We start from the raw sequence: 26,264 nt of genomic DNA, 5'->3' as shown, positions 1-26,264 counted from the left end.
GGGACGCACAAACATCAAGAATCAGAGTATGAATCTCAACCATGGTGACAATTAAATGAAAAACGTCATGCTGCAATGCATGCTGGGTATTAACAAATTACAAATCTCATTCAGGATTCCCAACATGCACTGCAGCATGGATAAATAAGGATTTTTTCAAACAATTTTGTTTGTCACCATGGTTGGGATTCGTGCTCTGATTCTTGATGTTTGTGCGTCCCAATTGTACGGCGGAGTTTTTTTGTCCAAAGTTTCTAAAACTCCTTAATGACAAACTGCTGTGAATGTGCTGGATCTCGTTTGCATTGTTGTCAGAGAATGAACTTTTGATTTGTAAATGAATTAGGTAGGCTAATGATCTTTATCATTGTGCACCAACAACCACAGAATTACACTATTAAAGTTCCACGTTAATAACAAGTGTGGTGCATTAGCACAAAGTTAACACAACCAGAGAAAAAACTAGCAAGCAAAAAGTCAAGTGTCAAGAGTCCAACTAAAACAAACACTAATCACAATAATTGTGTCTTAAAATGAAACAAAACATCAACATCTAAATCTAATAAGTGAATTGTGTTTTCTACAGCAATATATTTACTGAACATTCAGAAATAACGTTTTATAAAATAATAAAATGCAATGTTTCTCAATCATTTACATAACAATTAAACAAGTCAATATAATAAACAGTTGTTGTTTTAAACATTGTGTGAACATTAAAACATGACATTGTCATAACTTTTAAAAATGGTAAAACCTAACATTCCTCTAACGTTCAGACAACACAGAAACGTTCTTAGAACTTAAAGAAAACTGGACACTTTTTACGTTGGCAGAACGTTTTTGGGAACTTTCAGGGAACGTTCTTAGAACTTTTTTCTCCTAGCTGGGTGGTAGCAATAAAACAGTGAGGTAAACGCGATTAAGGAGTCTTCAATCAGTAGATTATAAAATAATGTAAAACAGTAGATGAGAGCAGAGGTGTCAAATCCATGTGCCAGGAGTAAAAGTCCTCTCCAGTATTTTGTTCCAATCACCTGGATTTAATTAGCATTTTTTCAGCAGGAGCTGACCTCCTGACTCGTTGGTGTTTTAAGCCCTCAACGAAGCCTTCAAGGCAGCGCTGCCTGGAAGGCACTCCCTGTGCCCCGAGCGTTTCAGCCAATCACAGCACTGGTGCTAGATATTGAGCCTTCCGCAAGCTTCTGGCAGTATGAGCTCACCGTTGGTCAGGTGAGTAGCGCAGATATGGTAAGATAGGAATGTGACTGTATTTGGTTCGTATTTCATAAAAAACAGCATCACATTTTACAGAGAGTAACATACATGAAGAATACTACAGAAATCATACTAATGAACGATCAAAATAAAGGTAATAAGAGAGGTAAGAGTGTGTGGAAAATAAAAAAATTAACAAATATAACTGGTACTTGAATCTGATTGGGTAAGAGCCTTTTCTAGCCATGCAATATTCAACAAGTATCATCACAGTAACGGCATACTGTTTGTATCATTCTGACACCTCCTGTTTATAGACGGTTTCAGCAGTAACAACATAAACAAGCGCCTATCGTTGCCCGGACTTAACTTCCGGTAAACTTCGCCAAGATTAAATAACAATTCAAGTAATTCTTTAAACGTAGTTTATTTATAACAAGCAAAAAATCAACACACAGATTACATAGGAAACCAAAACATTTGTTATTTTCGACGCGGCATTTGTTCAAGAGATCAGTTTAGCGATTAGTCAGACCATTAAAAAAAGAAAGTGGAAGTAAAGTTCGGATCCAGACGTGTATCGCGTTAGTGCACGTGCATCCTATGAAACCGTCCATAGGTCATTCAAATTAGTTGAGCCATACGCTCACATATCTCTGACTGGAAAGAATGGTCATTGGTCACACAACCACGGGCACAAACGCTGTTTTTAAACACTTCACGTGTGTCTATCAGTTCCCTAGCTCAAAATCAGTCTGTCAATCCCAATCAGAAGTGATTATCCCTGTGCCCTAATTTCTTCGAAGATCAGAGCTCCTGGATGTAAACTTTCGAGGAACCAGCGCAATAATGTCAGTCACATCATGTCATCCTTGCGAATAAAGCAATGAAAATAATTGTTTTATCTTTATCTGGAGCGTCTGTTTTATCCGTGGTTGTAGAAAGTAGTTCCTCACCAAAGAGGCTTTTAAAAGATGCTTTTTAAAGATGCAGTCTTTCCAGCTTGTCACTTTAAATAACAATGAATTGAATTGTTTCTGAGACACGTTGTGGTCTTTATCTCATCCTCGTCGCCAATTGTTGTGGTCTTTTCCAGTCCCATCTGGGGTGCCAATTGTTGTGGTTTTCTTTTTGGGTTCTTTAAGAATAAAATACTAAAGCAGTAAGTTTCATTTTCGCACGATAGACTTTTATTAACCCGGACAAAAAAGCAGAGTCCTTCCTGGTGAACCATCTCTGAACCAACTGAGGTCCTGAGAAGATCCTGCAAGATCAGATTGCCTCTCTCTGTACTATGGCTTTTATATATAGGGTTGGGTACCCACAAACTCCATGTAAGCTCAATACAATAAGTTTATTAGCCATTAGCCCGGGGGCTACTCATTATATTAAGACCCTCTGTGACCCTTGACATTTAAACTATGCGGTAGACCTTCACAATGTATGCCTAACTTCTCCAACACATGATTACAATGCATATTGGTAATAGAACAACCTAAATACATAATGGTTAACTAATTGATACACGTAACTGGTTATATGCATATAGATTATACTTGATTTCTTTATATAAATCCTTCATGACATCCGATAGTTATTCCCAGATTGCATCATATTTAATGCATCACGGATTGTGAAAGATTTACAACTACAAAATTGTGGATTACTCAATGCATTGAATTTAATATTTTGTCGTTCAGGACTAGTTATGTTTTTAGCTGTGTATGTTACCATAATTTGGTTTATTTGATGTGCAATGACCCATGATTGACATCTGTCTCTGTGTGAATATAGGAAAAGATACAGAATCTCAATTCATCCTTCTTTGTGTAAATAAAAGTGCATTTCATTATGTTATGTTTCTTTCAGATGTAAAGAGTGAATTATGTTTGGATGAAGAAATAACCTCCTCGACTCTTTCCTGCATCACTGGTGGAGAGACATTGAGCTCACAGAGACATTTAAAGAGAAAACACACAGAACAGAAACTTTTCACCTGCAGGAGATGTAAGATCAGCTTTACTACCTTACAAGAGAAGAAACTTCATTCAGAAGAGCATATAGAGAAAAAGAAGTCGTCATCGTTTTACTGTGAGCAGTGTGGGAAGGATTTTGGCTGCTTATCTCAGCTGAAAGTTCACATGAGGACACACAGTGATGAAAAGTCTTTCTACTGCACTGAATGTGGCCATTACTTCAGAACCAAAGCAAATCTTGATTCTCATCAGAGAATTCACACAGGAGAAAAACCATACGAGTGTCCTCACTGTGAGAAGAGATTCAGCCAAAAATCTAATATGAGGAAACATGTGTTTACACACACCAATGACAGTCCATATCAGTGCAGTGAATGTGGAAAAACCTTTAGGGATTCAAGTAAATTAAAATCACACCAAACAATACACACTAAAGAGAAACCCTTTCAATGTTTACACTGTGATAAACGGTTCAATCGTAAAACTACTCTTACAGCCCATCAGATACTTCACACTGGAGAGAAACCTCATTACTGTCATGTCTGTGGGAAGAGTTTCAGTCGACGTGAACATTTAGTGAGACACCAGAGAATTCATACTGGAGAGAAACCTTACAAATGCTCTCAGTGTGAGAAGACCTTTGCCCAGTCAGGTCACTTTAAAACTCATCAGAGACTTCATACTGGAGAGAAACCTCATCACTGTAGTGTCTGTGGGAAGAGTTTTAGTCATAGAAGCAGTTTAGTTTCACACCAGAGACTTCATACAGGAGAGAAACCTTACGTCTGCTTGATCTGTGAGAAGAAATTCACTCATGCCAAAAGTCTTCAAAATCATCAGAAGGAACATACTGATGAACAAATACACTGAAATCATCATAGCATCTAAAAGACTTTCCAGACTGACCGTGTGGTCCTGTTCTGCATGAATGTTCAACACTATAACATGCTATGAAAGCAATAGCTTTTATTATTAATGATTTTTACATTGACCTCGGTTATTTGCGACGAAAACAAATTAGCCTATAAACCCTTTGTACAAAATTATGACGTTATTATATTCTACATTATTTTTCTTAATTTTATTAAAATCTTATGTACAGTAATGGACTACCTCGCAAGGTTTTCTTAACATCACAATAATGTTATAAAACAATAAGTGTCCACTCTCTGTTTTTGATATAATAACATCTTCTAAATCTGCATCTAGTCAGAGCATCGAGAATGCAACTAAGATTCAATAAAGCATCTTTATTTCATTCAACATCACTTCATCTCCTGTCTGCTGTATTTCTCTTCATCTCTGTGTCTACCTCATGGTTGATTTGAAGTATTAACTCTCACAACAGAGCTGAAATTTGAGCACAGATTTAGTGATATCCTGACAGGACATGGGAACTATATCTAAACTATGGGAAAAATTATCCATATATTCCTAATCTGGGGTGCATTTCCCAAAACCATATAGTTGCTAACTAAGTTGCAATTTCCCATTGCCAACCAGCTACATTGCTAACCAGTGTTGGGGCTAACGCATTACAAGTAACGTGCATTAGGTAGTATTACTTTTTTAAAGTAACGAGTAAAGTAATGCATTACTTTAAAAATTTACATATTAATATTTGAGCTACTTTTTTAAAAAAGTAATGCGAGTTGCTTTTCAGTTTAATTAATTCGATTTAAAAATAAAATAATGTACTGAATTAAACTTTTTGCGATCATAAAAAAACACCTGCAAAACTTTTAATATTGTAATGCATTACTTTTAAAAGTAACTTTCCCCAACACTGTTGAATACTATGACAACAAGAGTCATGCAAAATGTAGAAGAACTTCAATATTTAATAACTACCTGGACAATAAAAATGACAATTAATACATTAATTTAAAAATTCATTAATTAATCTATAAATAAATAGACAAAGTTACAAAAAAATCATTATGTAACATTTTATTAGGCAATAAAAATTGAGATTATAAAAATAACGTAGAAATGAAATATTAATCCATTAATAAATAGTTCAAATTAATATAACAATTTACAAAAACAACATAAAACACTCAATAAGTTCATCATTTTAAATTGCATTTACAAATTCTTAATTAAATAATGGAATTTCAAAAAGCGAAATAAATAACTGGATTAATAAATTGAACTACAAATACAGGTTTAAATTGGGCATTTAAAAGGGCATTTCCGTTTAACATTTCTGTGTTAATTTTCTCGATGGTTCTCCTTATTCTTTTCGCTATTCGATTTGCTTTCCGTTTTAGCCTCCCTATTTAGCTTTTCCGTGACTCTTTGGGTCCTCATCTGAGATTTATAAATCTGCGCATGATGTACAATCAGAGCCAATCAGATAGCTTGTTACATCCACCTGGCCATAGTTAATTTGCATTTGTCATTTGACCATTTGCAAGGACCCAAAGAGTCACGGAAAAGCTAAATAGAGAGCTAAACATCCTCAATGTGAGACACATTCCGTTGGCAACCGTATGGGCGTGTCCAGCGACGCGAGAAAGTTAAGAAAAGTTTACCTTTATGCAAATGTTGAGCGAATTTCTGGAGCGACTACCAATGAGAACGAAGAATGGAGTTCACGTCATCCTTCTCTCGTAGTAGATGGTACTCATTTGTTTATGACAAGCAGATTTAAACACGCCTCATCGAAAGAGACGGGTGACACACAGCGATAACGTCGCTGGCTGTCTCGAGGGGCTGAAACGAGCAGAATCGTAGGACGTTTAGGTTATGTTCACACTGCAGGGCTTAATGCTCAATTCCGATTTTTTGAAAAAATTAGATTTTTTTTGCGAGGCCGTTCACATTTCCAATTAAATGCGACCTTTTGTGATCTCCTGTGTGAACGTGAAATGACCCAGAAGTGACCCCCATGTGCAGAAGAGTACTCAACGGTCAACGACGTCACTCATTGTTTGTGGAAGTAGCTAACATTAAACATGGATGTCAACAACAGTGTAGTCAACAGCGGAGCTCTATTTGTAAAATTAAAGTTATTTTCCCAACGGAGCCAGCACAATTACAATCTTCTCGTTTTAAGAAGAAAATTAAAAAGAAGGAGGAGAGCAAGGTTTTTGGCCATGCATTTTGTGGAGCAGTGTTAGCAACGTCCGCCATGGTTTTGTATATCTTCTCGTTCTTATACTTTAATGCAGAATTATGACGTTTGTAGCGTATCAATGACATACGGGTCAGATAAATGTGACCTGGAAGTTCAGACGGAGGTTGCATTTCAAAAGATCGGATACGTATCGGATTCAGGACCACATACCCAAGTGGCCTGGGTCACATTTGAAAAGATCGGATCTGTATTGTTCAGACTGTCATGAAAAATCAGATACAGGTCGAATAGGGGCAAAAAAAATCGGAATTGGGTCATTTCAACCTGTAATGTAAACGTAGCCTTAGATCCAGGTAGGCGTATTAAGGGCGGGGTTTACTGAAGCGCTGCCACGCTATAGTCATGACAGTTCAAATGATTTTGGCTTTGCAGCTGGAGGTCGGAAAATATTGGATTCGTTGAGGCCTGGCTCACACTGGCCCGATAGTAAAAAGTGTGTTTCAACACTGAGTGAAGTTTATTGTTACACTTTAACATTGAATTCTGTTGTTAGGAGTGAGACCATTGTACAACTTGCACTGAGATATTTCAAATGATTCAGATTCTTTGTGAATGCAGCATTTCTGTTAGAAGTCCACTGTAATCTTTAGAAAGATCTAAATCCTGAGAAGAGTTTTTGTCTTTTTCACAGATCAGATTGTTCTTCAGTGTGTTTCGTCTGATGAGTCGTAAAAGGTCCTACCATTAGTGAATCTCTGTGTTAAGGTTTCTCTCCAGTATGAAGTCTCTTATGGGCTTTTAAGTGACAACGTCTCCTCAGACTGAAAGCATTTGAAAGGTTTCTCCACTTGTATGAGTTCTCTGATGTTTTACTAAATGGCTACGCTGACTGAAACTCTTCCCACAAACACTACAGTGATAAGGTTTCTCTCCAGTGTGAACTCTCTGATGGGCTTTCAGCTGATATTTCTGACCAAAACGTTTATTACAGTGTGAACATTGATAGCGTTTCTCTTCAGTGTGAATAATCTGGTGTAATTTTAAAGAACCTGAACCCTTGTATGTTTTTCCACATTGACTGCAACACCCAATAGATCAGATGTCATTTATTTCCTTGTATGGAGAGTTGCACAGCAGCTGCATGGAGTGGACGGGAAATCTTGGGTTTCTGGTTTGAACTTTAGATATGTTAAAAAACATAAAAACTTAAGCTACGAAACTTCATATATTTAACTTTTGTGTCAATCTTACCCCCAAGCCACTTTTCTTTAGTTTAAAAACATGGTTCCCTTCATCTCAGTGAAATAAGATTTTGTGACTTTTAAATAGTCCCTTTGGGGGTAAAAATGACCCCGATTGAAAATGAATGGTCAGGTGTGTGGTTTAAGTAGTCAAGGATGTATTTTGTTTGAGCAAAATGGAATACATTGTGCTGCCAACAACAATTCAATGAGGCAAGCAATATCAAATGTCAAATATCAAAAACCTTGGACACCAAAACAATGAAACAATTAAACAATTATGGAAAAGCGCTGACAACATTGAATTGAATTGCTTTCTCTTGTTTGTGTTTGTTTTTATAGCCCATCTCAGTGAACTCTGTGTTTTATTACCCATTGCTGAATAAGAGCAATACTGCTGAAAATAACATTGCTGACTATAGACCGTTTCAGCAGTAACAACATAAACAAGCGGCTGAGGCAGTCCGCACGTAACTTCCGGTAAACTCAGCTAAGAATAAATAACAACAAAGTTCTTTAAAAGTAGTTTATTTATATAACAAGCAAAAAACAACACATAGATTACCTAGGAAACCAAAACATTTGTTATTTTCGACGAGGCATTTGTTCAAGAGATTGGTTTAGCAACTAGTCAGACCATTAAAAAAACGAAACCGGAAGTAAGGTTCGGATCCAGACGTGTATCACGTGCGTCCGATGAAACCGTCTATATAGACATCTATAGACTTAAGCCCTGTCTGGGAAACAGCCCCTATGTCTATACTGTAGTAGGTGAACCCTCAAAAACTTACTAGGAATACACAATGTATACTACAGGCAAATACACAGGTGGCATACACTTTTTAAAAGGAGTTCAAATGTTGAAATGTTAATATTTTAAATGAAACAAACATATTTAATAATCTATACTTATATTATTAGGTTTAAAAAAAAGTTATTTTAAAGAACTGCAAATATATGGTGAAATGGCCATAAAAAGCTTGATTTGCACTTTTGATGCAAGTTGAAGATGAAGTTTTATGAAAGGATAAACTTCACAATCACCCAGTGTTTTGTTGCATGAAATTATCTGCCTAATGCGTTCAGAGCAACAACTGTACATAAAACAATGCATCACGCCAGCACCTGATTTTAAAACATGTAAAGTTAATCAGCAATATATAGCTGTGTGCTTTTAATGGTAACTTGACTGACCTGACCCTTCTTGGCGAATATTTCTGTGATTTTGCAGCATCTTGCTGTGTCTGTCTCTCTCTGCTTCTCCTTTGCGCTGCATATTTGTTAGATAAAGCCAAAAAGGCAGTGGGGTGGGTTGCCGCTGTTAGTTCATGTGGTGGCATTTCCGTACCGCGATTGACTGACTCGTAGATTTTAAGAGGTCCGTCATTCATTCATATCATCCCACATAGCAATGTTGTTCCGGCCCACACAACCAGTTTTCCTCTGCCCACATACAACGAAGAATGATGGCCCTACAATGGCCCAGTTCTGGATTACAGACAATAGCACATAACTGGCCCAGACCTGGGCCAGAACAGGCCCTACAAACAAGCCTACGATGGTCCTTGGATGGGCAGCCCTCACTTAGCAGGAAGTCCTTATGCAGCAAAATCCCCAGAGTTAAATAAACACTGCTGGATGTGTATATTGTCTCAATCTTACAGTGTGTTAAAAAGTAACACTGAAGCAGAATTGAAAGCTTTGTTATCCTCTCTCTCACCATCTCTGTCTGAAACCTAAAATTGCATTTTACATCTTACTTGTAGAGTCATTTTCATACTTTAGGTTTAGATTTTGTTCCATTTAAAGTCACCATTATTGTGATTAGTGTTTGTTTTAGTTGAACTGGACTCTTCCCTTATTTAGTTTTTTGACTGCTTTCAATTTGTGTTTTTAAGACATGTTGTCTTCAGCAGGGACAAGACAATAGAGCAATTCTTTGATGGTAGTTAGCACTGTTAATAAAGTCTAAACATCATCAACTAGAAAATGTATGTATTAATTTAATGTTTGCACACTTATCAGAAGCATCTTTCTCTGACAATAATGTGATACTACAGTATGAGATCCAGCTCTCTCATAGCAGCTTGTTATTCTGAAGATTTTGAAACACTGAAACTTAAAATTAACCAGTTTGTTATGTAGACACACAAACATCAAGAATCAGAGTATGAATCTCAACCATGGTGACAAAGAAAATTCATTATTTATCCATGCTGCAGTGCATGATGGGAGTTCTGGATGAGATTTGTAATTTGTTGATACCCAGCATGCATTGCAGCATTAAGTTTTTCATTTTATTGTCACCATCATTGTGATTCATACTCTGATTCTTGATGTGTCTACATAACAAACCGGTTAATTTTAAATGTCAGTGTTTCAAAATTCTTCAGAATAACAAACTGCTATGAGAGAGCTGGATCTCATACTGTAGCATCACTTTATTGTCAGAGAAAGATGCTTCTGATAAGTGTTCAAAAACTAAGCAGGCCTTCAAATTTGTCCTTTCTTTCCCTGGAAACCCAGGATCCATAGATGTATCCTTCACAGCATTGGGTATCCCAACATTCAATGGGTGCCTGCATGTGACCTCTGGGTATTTTTAAATAAACATTCAGAATTGTAGTTAAATAAAAGTATATATTAAACAAATTAAAGATCCTTGTCAATGTTTTACTGTTATAAAATAGGTTTTAGTGATGTGAATTAATATTATTGCTGCAATATTGTTGCATTAAACTTTTGTATATTTCAAAGGTTGGTAAATTTTATATACTTTTGGGTAGTTTAATACAAATATCTGGCTATATATTTATTTAAAAAAGTCTGAGGCCCTGTCCCAAATGGCACAACCCGGACTTGTGGACCTCCTCAGAGTCCACACTTTGACATCATGTAGTGCAGACCTTAGGGACTAAAGCCAAACATTAGGAAATGAGTGCTGTAACATTTTGTGGTGATACATTGCATTATCTTCAACTTCTTACTTTAAAGTTTTCATGACAAGACCATGGACATTTGTTAGATCAAGGTAGGGCCACTGTCCCGCAAAATTGAGTTCAAACCCAAATCAAACACACATGAATGTCATTTCCAAGTCATCCTACTGCCTTTGATTCGATTTTACAGGTGTATTTGATTAGGCTTGGAGCTAAATTTTGCAGGACAGTGGCCCTCCAGGACCAGGATTGCCCAACCAATGCATCAGACCATCTCATTCTAGCATTTAAAGTTGTAGAGGACTCTAACCTTAAAGTGTCAGAACCATTACAAAAATGAAATTTTTTGTGGTAAAAGTGTAGTAACCATGTGTTTTTTGGTATATTGATTACTATTGGCAAAACCATGTTTTTTGGTTTTACCTGTAGTAACACCATGATTAATTTTCATAAGGGAAGGACCGTACTAGAAAGAACACAGCCTTCCCTGGTCGCGTCCGCGTGTTAATACTCCTTGTGTTTTTGTGAAACGTCATTGGTAGTGGCCCAAGTACTTTCCCAAATCCAGTTCGCATATAACATTCATATAACATCCAATGTTTATTTCATGTTATACATACTGTTAAAATAAATGATTGTGTTTTATTATATATCATTTTGTAATAAATACATTAAAGCTAATCAGCATATGCACGTTTTGCCTAAACCACATATTCATATTTTAATAATAAAAATCAAGTCCGGTAATGCATTTTATATAGTTTGTTTTATTGTAAAAAATCTATTTTTACAGTCTATGAAAAATATATTAAAACAAGCCAGGGCTGCACATATTTAATGACGACTTCAAATACTCTGCTGTTCCATTTACAATATAACTAACCTTATGAAAATGTATTTACTTAAGTAAAACCATGTTTACCACAAAATAACCATGGTCTTGACATTTTCAAAACCCATAGTTAAACCATGGTTTTGTTAATAGCAATCAATATACCAATAAACCATGGTTACTACACAACTACCACAAAAAAGATGGTTAAATTTTGTAAGGGAACCGGAGTCCACCTGAGTCTGAATTTGCAAGTCCGAACTTTGCATTCTTGGTATTAAGAAATGGCATGAGTTTTGTAATCCATGCTAAAAGTTAATAAAGAAATGTAAAACAGTACTTAATATTCTAGGTTGCTTATCAGTTTTAAAGATATCATTGTTATATTTTTTACAGATTTTTTTTTACATTACGATGATTTTATGTAGAAAACAGTTAACCACAAATACAGTTTTTCTCAGTCGCTTTGGTACATTTCTCGAATCATCCTCGACCTTTGCAAAACAATAAGTGCATTTCTCAAAGCAATTTGTACAAATAGCAAAACAGTATTTATGGTTCATTGTATACACTCCGTAATATAAAAATCCGTAAAAAAAACGGACAAAGTACTGTGTAAATATGAAGGAATTTTCCGTATTTATGTTTTACAGGCGTTTATCCGTTTTTTTTAAAAAACATGTTGCATTATTGGTGCAACAACTCCTGCTGCAATCTTTCACTTTTGCCTCTCTATCACCATCTCTGTTTGAAACCTAAAATTACAACTTGCTTGCAGAGTTCTTTTCTAACATGGATGATGTTTAACTTCTAAACAAATGCTGTCAGAACAAGATACAAGTGTTCAACTATTCCAGCATCGACACATGTGATTTAGTAGACAAATCTTCTTTCTGACATGACGTGTAAGTCAAATGGATATTTACCACAACATTTATCACATTAAATCTACAGTTTGTGTTTGTTTTAGATTCATTTGAAGTCACCACTATGGTGATTAGTGTTCCCTTTAGTTAGGCTTTTGTCCCTTGCCCTTCACAGAACTGACTTTGCTCTCTTAGCATTGCAACAGGGTTTTTGCTTGTAGCAATTACAACTTGTTTGTTGCTTGAGGAAGGAGAATTGTCTATGTTGTTGTAAAAGCTTAGTTGTTTTGATGTTATGCTGCCTAACATTTAAATATGAAATGATAAAATAAGAATAATGAACTGAAATGTATAAGAGTAACACCCTATACTGATCTAAAACCCACTGCATTGAATAAGATTTCTGCAAATGTGTCAGCTGTGGCTTCAGAGATATCAACACTTTGGATACAAATCTCAACAATGGTGAGAGTAAATGTTAAGAAAGTTTTCTGTCCTGGTACCCAGCATGCATTGTGGCATGAAGCTTTGTTGTTGATTGTCACCATTGTTGCGTTTCATAGGCAGATTGAAGTGTCACTAAAGGTTACGGAAAATGTTCTGTAAATCTACGGACAATGTTCTATAAATCTACAGAATGTTCAGTTTTTGAATAAACGGAAATGTCTGTAAACATAACGGAAAAGGTACCGGTAATTTTCTGCCAGGACATTATCCGTTTTTTTACGGATTATTTTTTTTAGAGTGAAGTGATTTGTGCGCAACACAGTCATTTGAATAGTTTTCTAGAAACCAGTAGTGCTTTCGGTCAGGATATGTTTCATACGCAAAATGGTTTAAGCTAGCTATTACGTCTATCATAACATATCAAAAACACGTTTATGACATTTTAAATGAGTATAATGTACACTCTAAAAAAATAATCCGTAAAAAGACGGATAATGTCCTGGCAGAAAATTACCGGCACTTTTTCCGTTATGTTTACAGAATTTCTGTTTATTCAAAAACTGAACATTCTGTAGATATACAGAAAATGTCCGTAGATTTACAGAACATTTTCCGTAGTCTTTAGGGCACTTCAATCTGCCTATGAAACCAAACAATGGTGAGAACAACAACAAAGCTTCATGCCGCAATGCATGCTGGGTACCAGGATTGTAGAAAACTTTCTTAACATTTACTCTCACCATTGTTGAGATTTGTATCCAAAGTGTTGATATCTCTGAAGCAAAAACCACAGCTGACACATTTGCAGCAATCTTATTCAATACAGTGTGTTTATAGATCAGCATAGAGTGTCACTCTTATACATTTCAGTTCTTTATTCTTATTTTATCATTTCATATTTAAATGTTAGGCAGCATAAACATAAAAACAACTAAGCTTATTTGACATCATAGACAATTCTCCTTCCTCAAGCAACAAACAAGTTGTAATTGCTACAAGCAACAACACTGTTGCAATGCTAAAAGAGCAGAGTCAGCTCTGTGAAAGTCAAGGGACAAAAGTCTAACTAAAGGGAACAATAATCTCCATAGTGGTGACTTCAAATGAATCTAAAAGAAACACAAACTGGAGATTTAATGTGATAAATGTTGTGGTAAAAATCCATTTGACTTACACGTCACGTCAAAAAGAAGATTTGTCTACTAAATCACATGTGTGGATGTTGGAATAGTTTAACACTTGTATCTTGTTCTGACAGCATTTGTTTAGAAGTTAAACATCATCCATTTTAGAAAATAACTCTGCAAGCAAGTTGTAATTTTAGGTTTCAAACAGAGATGGTGATAGAGAGGCAAAAGTGAAAGATTGCAGCAGGATTTATTGTACCCATAATGCAACATGTTATTAAAAAAACGGATAAATGCCTGTAAAACATAAATACGGAAAATTCCTTCATATTTACACAGTACTTTGTCCGTTTTTTTACGGATTTTTATATTACGGAGTGTATACAATGAACCATAAATAGTGTTTTGCGGAGTGTAAAACATGTATTGTTAAACACTTTGTCGAACTTTAGCATGTGAAAGTTTTTTTTCATTTCGGTCTAAAAATTGTGAAAGGGCATTAGGGTTTATTCAAAGGACACACAAATTTATGCAAATGGTTGCGGTGACCTGTTGTTTTCAAACATGTGATAGAGTCAACGGAACCATTTTACACATTATTAGATAGGTATCAAGGTTATATTTTCATTAAATGTTATTTACATTATGTAGGATGAATATCACTGGCAGGGTCGCATGTAACCTTCAATATGTGTGTAATAATTTTTTTAATACTGAACAAAACCTGTAAATTCATGCTGTGACACCATGAAAATGTGAATCTTTAAAGAATGACTTAAAAAAAAAAAAAAGGACATCTCTGATATACTCTTTATATTCCTTTATTGATGTTATGCCACATTAAAGGTGCAGTGTGTAGATTTTAGTGGCATCTAGCTTTTATTATTGTGGGTTTTTTTTTAGTTTATTTCTAATCATTTATTTACATAATCATTTTATAATCATTAGTTATCCATATAATTGTTTATTTGATTATTTAATATTATTTTATCATTTTTATTATTACATTATTGTTTATTCATTCAATCATTTATTCATTGTATTTCTATATAATATATGTCTCTTATTAATTTCATGATGGTTCAGTCTCACATTTGTGAAGTTTCAAGAGCTGTTCTGTCCGTTTGTAAACAAAGATAGATAAAGAGAATGTTTATGGAAGCCCAAGGTCTAAGAGGGATGTTGCAGCTGAGCAATTTTGATATAACAGTGAATGCTGTATTCATGGGGGTAGACAAGGTTTGAACATTGAGACATAAGCAACTGAAACTTAGCTGTCCATCAATAAAACTCTGTTCTATTTTATCATCTAAACCTTCGACTTACACCTCTGTTTATGCTCTACTCTAGCAACGATTGATCAACCTTTTAACTAACAGAGGCCTGTTAAACAAGTAAACTTATATTCTCTGACGTTATCTGATATCCGGGGCTGGATCGTTTTTTCTTTTGTCTGTGGTGTGGAAACCTGATCTAACAGTATTAACTCCTGAAAGTATACAGAGACTATAAAACCTCTAACAATATGTCATGTAATCTGAGAGCATTTTATTTCTATTTGTAAATAACACAAAAGTTTCCCTTATAAATTAACCATGGTTTTACTTCAGTTCATGGTTACTACACTTTTACCACAATGAAACCATGGTAAATTTTCGTAAGGTTTATAAGGAAGTCTGACTAGCCGTATATGTAACCGGTGACTCGCGACGCCAAACTTTACATGCAGCCAGCGACAGCGGTGGAATAACTGGACTCTGCATTGTGACTTTACGAAATCAGACACAGGACAACAGGCTTCGGTTCTTCTCTAAGGGTATTTTTATTACCTCACTCACGAAACAAATAAGCAGCCTCTTTAGATGGTATTGCCCTTTTCATTGTAAAATACACACGTTGTACATTTATCACAATGTGCTCTTACTTCCACATACAAGGGCTGAATCCCAGACCGCCTACTTCCATACTATATAGTATGTAAAAAGCGCTACTTTGCGTACTATGGAAGTAGGCGGTTTGGGATTCAGCCAAGATTATTACTCAAAGGGGCGGTTTCCCAGACAGGGTTTAAGACTAGTCCCAGACTAACTTAAATGTTAGTGTTGTCTTGACCGAAAACAACTTGCTCTGACACAGGGGTCTCAAACTCAAACTGGCTTGGGGCCATTTCTGAGAATGACATTTCATCAGAGGGCCGCAGAGCTTTTTTAACATTCAAAAAAGTACAATATTTCTTTAAATTATTTTTTAATGTATAATAATACTTGAAAATATATAAACAGTGTTTTTTATTTTTTAATATACATTATTTTATAAAAGTAAGTAAATATTTTCTTAACCTTATTAGGCTTTGAATTATTAACTAAGGCCTATTAAAACTAACAAACTTAATTCCTATACATTTATAAACTATTATAAAAAATGTACCAACAGTAAGTGTTTCTGTTTTTATTTATTTTTGACTGTTTTCAGTCATAGTATTGACTTTGTTATGTTCCTTTTTGTTATTCCACCGTTTTAATGAATTTGCTATTATATTTAGAAAAATGTTAATAAGTGAAAGTGATCCTAAAACATTTGGATGGGTAGTCAATGTTACATAAGCTAGTTGGACAGTAAAAATAAATAATACTGCTCTATGTATAAGCAAGCAAGATAATAATGTATTATACTTCATATTTCATTATATATAGAAGTGTACATACTTGTATCCTCTGTAATTTCTCCTCATCTTTCCTCTTTTACTAACCTGGGCACTTTGATGGGTCATTTTCTCATCCGTAGTTTAATATTAAACTGTTGCACTACATCTCCCACTGCGGTGTCTCCATTAGAAGCTGTGACTTGATGTGAACTACAGTAATAACCCCACAGCAGCTCTTCTCTGAGTAACAGAGTATCCACCGGAAGTAACAAATCTTCTCTGGACAAACACTACAAAGTCGCGATCAGATGAACTGATCGCATTGTGACAATGATATGATTGACGCGAGAGGAATTAAAATCCGATCACGCATTCCGTTACCCTCGCCATCACGGAGCGCGCGCTCGTGGCTGCGTAGCAACGGGTGACGCGACCCCACGCTGCGCAACCTCCGCTCCCAAGCAAGCACTTTGAAAAGTAAACGTACTTTAAGAAACGCCTCGACTCGTTTTAACTCGCGTTGTTAGACGCGACATGTGACCGAACCCTTAAACGTTTAAATAAAAAAACGAATTTAAATAAAAATCTTTCTGCGGGCCAGATTACGTTATATTGTTGAAAGGTGACGCGGGCCGCAGAGAGGGGGAGGGCGGGCCGCAGAGAGGGGGAGGGCGGGCCGCAGAGAGGGGGAGGGCGGGCCGCAGAGAGGGGGAGGGCGGGCCGCAAATGGCCCGCGGGCCGGGAGTTTGAGACCACTGCTCTGACATATCTTAAAATATATCAGTGTGAGTGTTGTGTCTGAAGATTAGGGCTGTAACGATTAATCGCATGTTCCATTAAAAATGCCTGTCTGAAATCAATTCTGAATCGCAAGGCTCTGTTTCACTGTGGATGCAAAGCCCTATTGTTTTTGCTCCGTTTCTTCTTCTTCTTCGAAATGAATCGCATTTTTGAGGGCCTAAACATGCTTGAAAACTCATGCAACTTTGCACACACGTCAGAACTGACGAAAATTTACATGTGGTAAAGATGTCAGAAGTGAGCGTGTAGAAATGACTACATGCAGCCCTCCTGCTTTGAAAAATTTGGTAGGGTCATCTATCACCTCAAGACCTACAAAGCTCAATTGAAACCAAGCTTTAAACTCCACAGGAAGTCTGACATTTTGAGTTTTCGCTGTGATTTCTGTGCAAATTTTGGCTTTTCCAGGCTTTGTACTTTAACAAACTCCTCCTAGAGATTTCATCAGATCATCATCATTTTTGGTCAGTCTCGTCTAAAGGCCTTTGCGATGTTAAATTGCGGTGATCTTTTCGTTGGAGGGTGTGTCCGTGGTGGCCTGCAAAATGGTGACATCTTCCACATGAAACAGGATGTTGTTCTAACTCAGACTTACAATATCCGATCTGACCCACACTTTACATGTTTGATAAGTGTCCTGTCCTGAACACATTTCCATGCCAATATTCAACTACAATTATAGCGCCACCTAGAGGCAGCAGGAAATATGATGTTTTAGGCGTGATTCACTGCTCTTAGAGATTTAACTATATTAACATATTTGGTCACTCTAATCTTAAGGCCTGTTTTGTTGATTAATAATAAAGATCTTGACTTTTCATTAAGGGGCGTGTCCATGGTGGCGTGACAAAGTATGGTGGAATGAATAACATTTTTTGACGGCTTAAACATGTGCGAAAAGTCATGAAACTTTGCACACATGTCGAATGTGGGGAAAATTTTCATTTGATATAGGCTTCAGAAATGGCGATGTAAAAATGGCTCTATAGCGCCCCGCTACGTTTAACTTACAGGTACAAAATATGGTAGGATCTTGTATCACCCCAAGACCTACAAAAAGTCTCCTGGAGACGAGCTCTAAACCCCCCAGAAAGTCGGACATTTGAATTTTCTCTGTAACTGTAACCTTTCTATGCTTCATACTTTAACAAACTCCTCCTACAGATTTCATTAGATCAAAACTATATTTGGTCTGTGTCATCTAAAGGCCTTTGTGTTGCTACATTGCTGAGATCTTGACTTTGTTGAAGGGTGTGTCAGTGGCGGCCTGACCATGGGCGGAAATCCCGGGGGGGTCGGGGGGGACAGGACCCCCCCATCTGAGGGTTGTCCCCCCTAAAATATCATTAGAATATGTGTATTGAAAATAATTTAATGGTTTATAATACTTAAAATAGGTGTGTAAGAAGTGAAACAATACAAATGCAAACGGAGCAACAACAAAAAAACTTTTAAACATTTTGATTCCCCCTCCCTTGCCTCACAGTGGTTTGGTCCACTGCCCGCGCCCCTTTTACTCACCGGTCACCACCGACACACATTCCGGTGGTAGAGAAGTGTACGGAGCCAACGCGTTAATCAGCTATATACAATACAACGTTTCCCATCACTTATCAGTTTATCCTCATATGTTTTAAAACTGGACTATGTTGACATATAAACATGAACATATTTCGTTTTATGAGAACAGAAGCAGATAACCGATCAAGAAAACCTTTTTATGCATTCATGCAGAGGTGAGGCAGAGCTGAAAGTAACAAATTACATTTACTCACCTTGCTGTAACTGAGTTTTTTGTGTACTTTTACTTTGAGTAGTTTTTAAAATCTGTACTTTACTTTTACTTAAGTATGTTTAAAGTATTGTAGGCTACTTCGCTACATGTTAAATCAAATCCGTTACTGAGTAAAAATAAATATAAAAGTAAGGTGATAAAGACGCGTCACGGTCGGATGATTGATTGATGGGCGGAGGAACGCGCAAAAAGAACCATGGAGAGGGACGAGACAGGCGCGGGCTAATGCAGACCCTCGATTAAATTCTTACAAAAGAAACCCCTGGCCTTTGACGCAAAGCGATTGTTTCATTCAATTAGGGTCCATGCTCTTGAGTACGGAGTTTGAGAATTGCCGACCGGGTTTTAACCGCTAATTTGCACGATGCGTTTTTAATACATGCGCATTATCTTCTGAGGTCTAGCAGCTTCGCGTCAAGTCAAACAATTTAAGAACGTCCTCGAGAATGCGCAGATCTTTAGACATTGCAGAGAGAGAGAGAGGGAGAGAGAGAGAGAGAGAGAGAGAGCGAGAGAGAGAGATTGAAAGACATCAGGTACACAGGTCTGGGAGCTAATAAACGTGTAAAGGATGTATAGTGTATAGCCATGGCACTCATCTCATTATATGCTCATTTATGTATATAGTTTAATAACATAATGTATGTTACCAGCAATACATCAATTACAACCTTCATATAATTATTGTATTTACTAGCTGCTGACCTCATATTATTTTTGCTTCAAAAGTGCATAACTCACCTGTAAAACTCATTAAATAATTCCATAAATGTTTCTTAGTTATAAAAAAGTTTTTATTTTATTAACATTTGTTATTGCACTTTATTTGTAGAGATGTTTACAATTAAAAACATAGTTTGAGATGTATATATCCTTCCTTTGTGAACTATACTAGAAACCTCTCCCCGCTGTAAAAAAGTAACTTTACTCTTAAAATTAAAATGACTTACTTTTTACTTGAGTAGATTTTTAGACCAGTAACTTTACTTTTACTTAGGTAAAATATTATTAAAGTAACTTTACTTTTACTTAAGTAAAATATTATAAAGTAACTTTACTTTTACTTAAGTAGCATATTATTAAAGTAACTTTACTCTTACTTAAGTAGAAAATTTTATTACTCTTTTCAACTCTGCATTCATATGTATTAAAATTAAATTTGCGTCCGTTCATAGAGAAAGAGAAACGTTTTCTATCTGTACCCATTTCCTTGCAAGTACAATTTTGCCTGTATTATTGGTGTCCCCTTTAAAAATTGTTCTTGAAAAATTTTATGTTTATTGTCCCCCCCAACATTTAGATGAGATTTTCGCCCCTGGGCCTGACAGATTTTGGCTTTTCGGCATAAAACAGGAAGTTGTTCTAACTCAGGCTTATAATGTCCAATCTGACCCATGCTTCACATCTTTGATAAATGTCCTGGCCTAACATGGAATTATTCACATACAGTCTTAGCGCCACCTGCTGACAGCAGGAAATGTCAGATTTTACACTGTGATTTACTGCTCACAGAAATTTAATTAGATCATCATCTTATTTGGTCAGACAGATCGGACTTTGCAATGGTATTGCCATCGGTTGGCAGTGCACATGCGTGCGAGCTCTTCCATTGCTGCTTCCAGCTTTAATTTCCTTGGTATTTTTATGTATTTTATTTCTTGTGTTATGTCTTCTTGTTTATGTGGTTGTGACTATGTATGTTTACTACTCTGTGTTCTCTACGTTCTTTGCAATAAAAAACACTAAAGATCAGTGGTCTCAAAAGATAATTCAGATTTTAGTATGAACTCTTGAAAGTTTAAAGACACCATAAAACCTCTAACAATTCATTAATAATATGAGAGCACTTTATTTCTATTTGTAAATAAAATTAAGACTTATTATGGAATCTGACTAGCCGTATACACCATCCAGCTATAAACTAAAGTAATGGCTAGTGAAAAAAAGGCTTTTCAATCATGCGTGAAAACTGAAAATTTAAATGAACAATGGCAGGACTGACCAGAAGGACACCTCCTCAATACAGTCATGAGTTAACTCTCACATCTTTATTATCATCTGCTCTATGCTATTTTATCAGTCACATTAAATAACATTACATATGAATGTGAGAACATTATATTTAAGATTGCCAACTTTCTCACTCTGAAATATGGGACAAAAGATCACCTTATTTTTCACGACAACAAGGGCGGCGCCATTGTGCTCATTTTGTCAACGTGCTTCCGGCCGCATAGATGAGCAGCTGAGGCAGTGGCTGAAGGCGACGTGTTAAACTTAAAAAGCTCACTTAAGCGCCTTTATGTTTGTTTCTTACCAATTTTAACGGACGGGAAGCCGACTGAGGAACACCCTTATCCCAAGTAATGGTTCGACAACGATGTTCCGGTAACTTTAAACCACGTCGGGTGTTGAAAAGGAGGTCAGTTTCAGGTAAGATATCTTCGCTAAATGTGCTCGTTCGCCTAACGTTAGATTTTTGAAGTCCGTTCTACGAATAAACTTAAGATCAGTAACGTTAGTTTATAAAATGCAACTATTTTTAATGGTTTTAATTCTTGTCCGCCTATATTTTTATATTTACGATAGTACAACGAGTTAGTACATTACATTCTTACAGTAGCCCACGTGATTCTTAAAAGTTACTGAGATTTCAGATGCTAGAATGTCAGTTCATTTCTCATTCATTCAGATATTGATAATGACCTATTAAACAACGTATTATTTAACACTGAAGTTAAAGGCTGTGTGTATAATGTTACTGTCTCTTTTTAATGCATCTCTCTCTTACACTCTGTTCTGTTTAAGTATGGGTGCCATTTATATATTAATTCTCATGATGCAAGTTTCTTTTTAAATGCTAACATAAAAATGTTTATGGTTATATTATTTTCACAGATGCATTGATGTGATGCAGTGGACAACTGAGGATGATACAATCAACATGTTCCTAAACTGTGATGCAGAAACACAATGGGAGGATCCATCCGTCTCTGACCACAACTACACTTTAAAATCACAACTCAACCTGAAGCAACCTACATCTGATATGGGAAAACAATGGTGCAGTTTCCCTGACAGGGCTTATGCTGGTCCCAGGCTAAAATGCATATTTGAGCTACAATAATTTAAAAACACCTTGTACTCACATACCTCAATATATATGAGTGCCATTGTTTTGTCACAAGATACGCACCAGTCTTGTTTTTTGTAGGGTTTGTTTGTAAAAACTAAAATGTCCTAATATAATTAAGGCCTAGTCCTGTAAACCCTGTCTGAGAAACTGCTTCAATGTGTTGAGCTGGCACAAATGCACATAACACTGCTGAGAAACAACCATCTTTGTCAGTTTTACACAGGGTTGACACAGTCGCCAAGCACTTTACCAGTACATACACCAACAGCTTCCAGATATACGCTTGGGATCAGCTCCTGATGACTCTGATGATAAAGCTGTCTCTTAATTTATTGCAGGGTGTTCTTGCTGAAAAGTGAGCTGTTTCTTAGTCCATAGTTATTTTTATAAACCTTTACAATGTGACCTGATTTTACCTGTTGTAAAGTTACATTAAACCTTCATATGTGATCAGATGTCATGCAGTGATATTAAACATTTACAATGTGATCTGTTGTGCATTAATATTAAACCTTTACAATGATCAGATGTTACCTCCCATGCAGTTATATTAAACCTTTAGGTAACACTTTATTATAATGTTCATGATTTAACATTAGTTAATGTATTAACTAACATGAACAAACCATGAGCAATACATTTGTTACAGTATTTATTCATCTTTGTTAATGTTAGTTAATAGAAATAAAGCTGTTCATTGTTTGTTCATGTTAGTTCACGGTGCATTAACTAACGTTAACCAAATTTTAATAAAGTATTAGTAATTGTTGAAATTAACATTAATAAAGATTAATAAATGCTGCACAAGTGCAGTTCATCATTAGTTCATGTTAACTAATGTAGTTAACTAATGTTAATTAATGAACATTATAATAAAGTGTTACCAACCTTTACTATGTGATCAGATGTCATGCAGTTATTTTAAACCTTTACTATGTGATCTGTTGTGCAGTTATATTAAACCTTTACAATGTGATCAGATGCTGTGCAGTTATATTAAACCTTAACTATGTGATCAGATGTTACCTGCCATGCAGCTATATAAACCTTTACAATGTGATTGGATATTATCTATAAGGAATTTCTTAAACCATATGTGAGCTTTTTTGCTTCCACTTAAAAGAATTTAAAGGGCGTTTTGCAGGTAAAATTTTTCAACGAATTTGTGCAATTTGCTTGTTGATAATAAACATTTAAACTGTTATCAATTGTATTTTATGTTGTTGGGTATCACAAAACCCGAAAAAGTATGAAAAAGTACAGCAATTTGCAATGATTCTCCTTTCCCTCACAACGCACTGTATGACGTCACGCTGGGGAGAGAATTGACCAAAGCCGCCTTGAGAGCATTGAGAATGACTATAGAAAGACGAGTAAAGTACAGTTCTGATAGCGCAGATAATAGATAAATACATACATACATACATACATACATACATACATAGATAGATAGATAGATAGATAGATAGATAGATACATAGATAGATAGATAGATAGATAGATAAGATAGATAGACAGATAGATAGACAGACAGACAGATGGATAGGTAAGGGATAATGTAGAGGCAGCCGGTAGTTATTGGGAAATAAGCCCCGACAGTGTGATCAGGACCCGACGCGAAGCGGAGGGTCTTGTATCACACTGAAGGGGCTTATTTCCCAATAACTACCGGCTGCCTCTACATTATCCCGCTAATTACACGGCTACTTGCCACATAAGAAAAAAAACTGGACATGAATATGAATTTGAAACATTTTATTGGCATATTTGTTTTAAATTAACATTTTTATCCTTCCGCGAAACTTTGCACAGATGCATAAAATGATCGTAATACCTTATAAAGATCCTCTGCTTCATACTTGTCTCCATTTTTTCTCTTTGAGAAGTTTTAATCCCCATTCTGTATTTTTTTGTGTGTTGGCTTCGTAGCTGTCATGCTCTATTTTGTCAAGTTCAGTCTCAGTAAGCTGTCTGTCTCTTGTCGTGGTTGTCGAGTGTTTGTCACAAGATGGCGCCACACAGACAGTAATCTTTATTGATCTTTATTGGCGCGGAGCGATATTACTCGTGCAAGTAGTCCGGCTATGCGTTATTATTTTGGAGCGGTTATTATTCGAAAAGAACGAACCTGCAAATTAGACGGTGGGCCGAGGGGAGATTTCGTGTTATCAGACGATCTCTTGTGATGGATAACCCAGTTTTTTTTATGTAACCGCTACGCTTTTCAACAAAGCAAATAAAATTTGTTGCCACTTACACACCTTGCACATTACTATAATATCGCTAACTTTCTCCAGGTTATTTTCCCGGCGAATAGAGCAAGCAGCTACGTTTGGGGTCCGAAGTTCATGACGTATTTGTTGCCTTCATCCAATAGCGTGCGTGGAAAAGTGATGACGCGTGTCAACAAACTGGCGAGTTTCGCTGGAAAGATTGAACTTGTTAACTAATTTTAGCCACTAATGCAGTTTTAATATTCAGTTTGACACAAAATGTGAATGTAGAGGTAACGTTGCCCATTCTTACTGTTTTTATTTTATGTAACCATCTTTGTCATGTCCTGTCATTTTTTTTGTAATCTTTAATAAATACACCGTTCTATTTTTTTACACCGTTCTGATATCTGTTATCGATTGGAAACACAACGTCATAAAGCAAGACAGACAATTATTTTCCCTGCTTTATCATGTTTACTGGAAAGAAATGTCAAAAAATGAAGTGCTGCATGCATGTATTTGAGGATAGTGGACCCACCATTCCCTTCACAGGCACAAGTTGGCAGAAATTGATTTAATCAGTGTTTCTGTGGAAAGACCTTGAATGCAGAGAAAGCATTATACAAGAATACAGGCATATAAGTTACAAAGCCAGGAACCGACAAACAAGTTAATCAAACTAGCTAACACAAGCTACCACAGGCAGTGCTACAGCCATTTCACAAATATCACAAAGATAAAAAGTGCACAAAGGAGAAGAGAGGAAGTTTTTATTGAAGATACTGCAAAGGAAGGTTGGTAGTATATTGTATAGACAGTGAAGAAAGTAGCATGGTTTACAGCAGTATAAATTAAATATGCAATGTTTAAGCAGTAGCCTTTAAATAGCAGAGCAAAAATGCATCAAAGACAAATGGTTTAAGATTAATATAACAGTTACATAGAAAATCCCTGGTGGATGGTGACACACACACACACACACACACATACACATACATTATATATATATATATATATATAGAACAAATGTAGATGCAGTGTATTAACAGTAATATAATAAAAACAACCTACAAAATTTTCCTTTTCAATTATGGCATGATTGGCATCGTTATTATCAACAAAACCAGACATCTGGGGGTCTCACTTATAAATCCTTACTAAAAGTCCACGCACGCAGAAAAGCCAAAAATGGCACATGGCAAAAAATATTAAGACAAAACAAAGCACTGTTTCCTTTATAAATCACATATCACCTGCAATTGTTCATACATGAATCATTCTCAGGTCCCACCCTGCAAGCCCATTCTCCCATTAAGTTCGGTTTTGTATAGATCACAACCTTTGTGTGGGAACTGGCGTATGCACAAAACGGGGCTGGAAATGTGCGTACACCAGTTCCCACACAAAGGTTTTGTTCTATAAAAGAAAAAACTTGAGAGATGGGCTTGCAGGGTGGGACCTGAGGATGATTCATGTATGAACACTTGCAGGTGATCTGTGATTTATAAAGGGAACAGTGCTTTGTTTTATAGGTCTTAATATTTTTTTGCGTATGCCATTTTTGGCTTTTGTGTGTACGTAGACTTTTAGTAAGGATCCTACGCACAGTTTTATAAATGAGACCCCCAAACGATGTGAAATTGGTTTATTACCCATCTTAAGGGAACAGGTGGAAACAATATATGTAGCATGAGTTTTTCACTGCTGAAAGTTACAAATCATTTTTCTTCAATCAGTGATGTGCAGAACCTAAACCTATTGTTTTGCACTTTTTTAGTGGTGGAGGCAGAGGATGGCGAGGCAGCGGCAGTAAAAAAACACAGGCTCTGAGGTCTTAAGCCCATGGTCTTTACACATCCCAGCAGGCCCCACACCTTGCATTATCTGCAAACATAAGAAGTATAAGGTTCAGAAAAACAGCAGTAAAGGGGTTAAAATAAAATT

General features: G+C 36.1%; 1 protein-coding gene across 2 annotated transcripts in view; it reads left to right on the top strand.

The window, feature by feature from the left end:
- Positions 1-4,462, top strand: part of LOC129444016 (uncharacterized) — a 163,192-nt gene extending 158,730 nt beyond the window's left edge. For both annotated transcript variants that reach the window (XM_073860368.1, XM_055204347.2), the window contains one exon: positions 3,088-4,462. In XM_073860368.1, the coding sequence (XP_073716469.1) occupies positions 3,088-4,064 (977 nt within the window). In that variant the 3' untranslated portion in view covers positions 4,065-4,462. The remainder of the gene's footprint in view (positions 1-3,087) is intronic.
- Positions 4,463-26,264: the final 21,802 nt, after the last annotated feature.

The sequence above is a fragment of the Misgurnus anguillicaudatus genome, chromosome 3 (genome assembly GCF_027580225.2).
Source record: "Misgurnus anguillicaudatus chromosome 3, ASM2758022v2, whole genome shotgun sequence".
Lineage (NCBI taxonomy): Eukaryota > Metazoa > Chordata > Actinopteri > Cypriniformes > Cobitidae > Misgurnus > Misgurnus anguillicaudatus.
The sequence above is the reverse complement of the archived record's forward strand: the minus strand, read 5'-3'. Positions and strand labels throughout refer to the sequence as shown.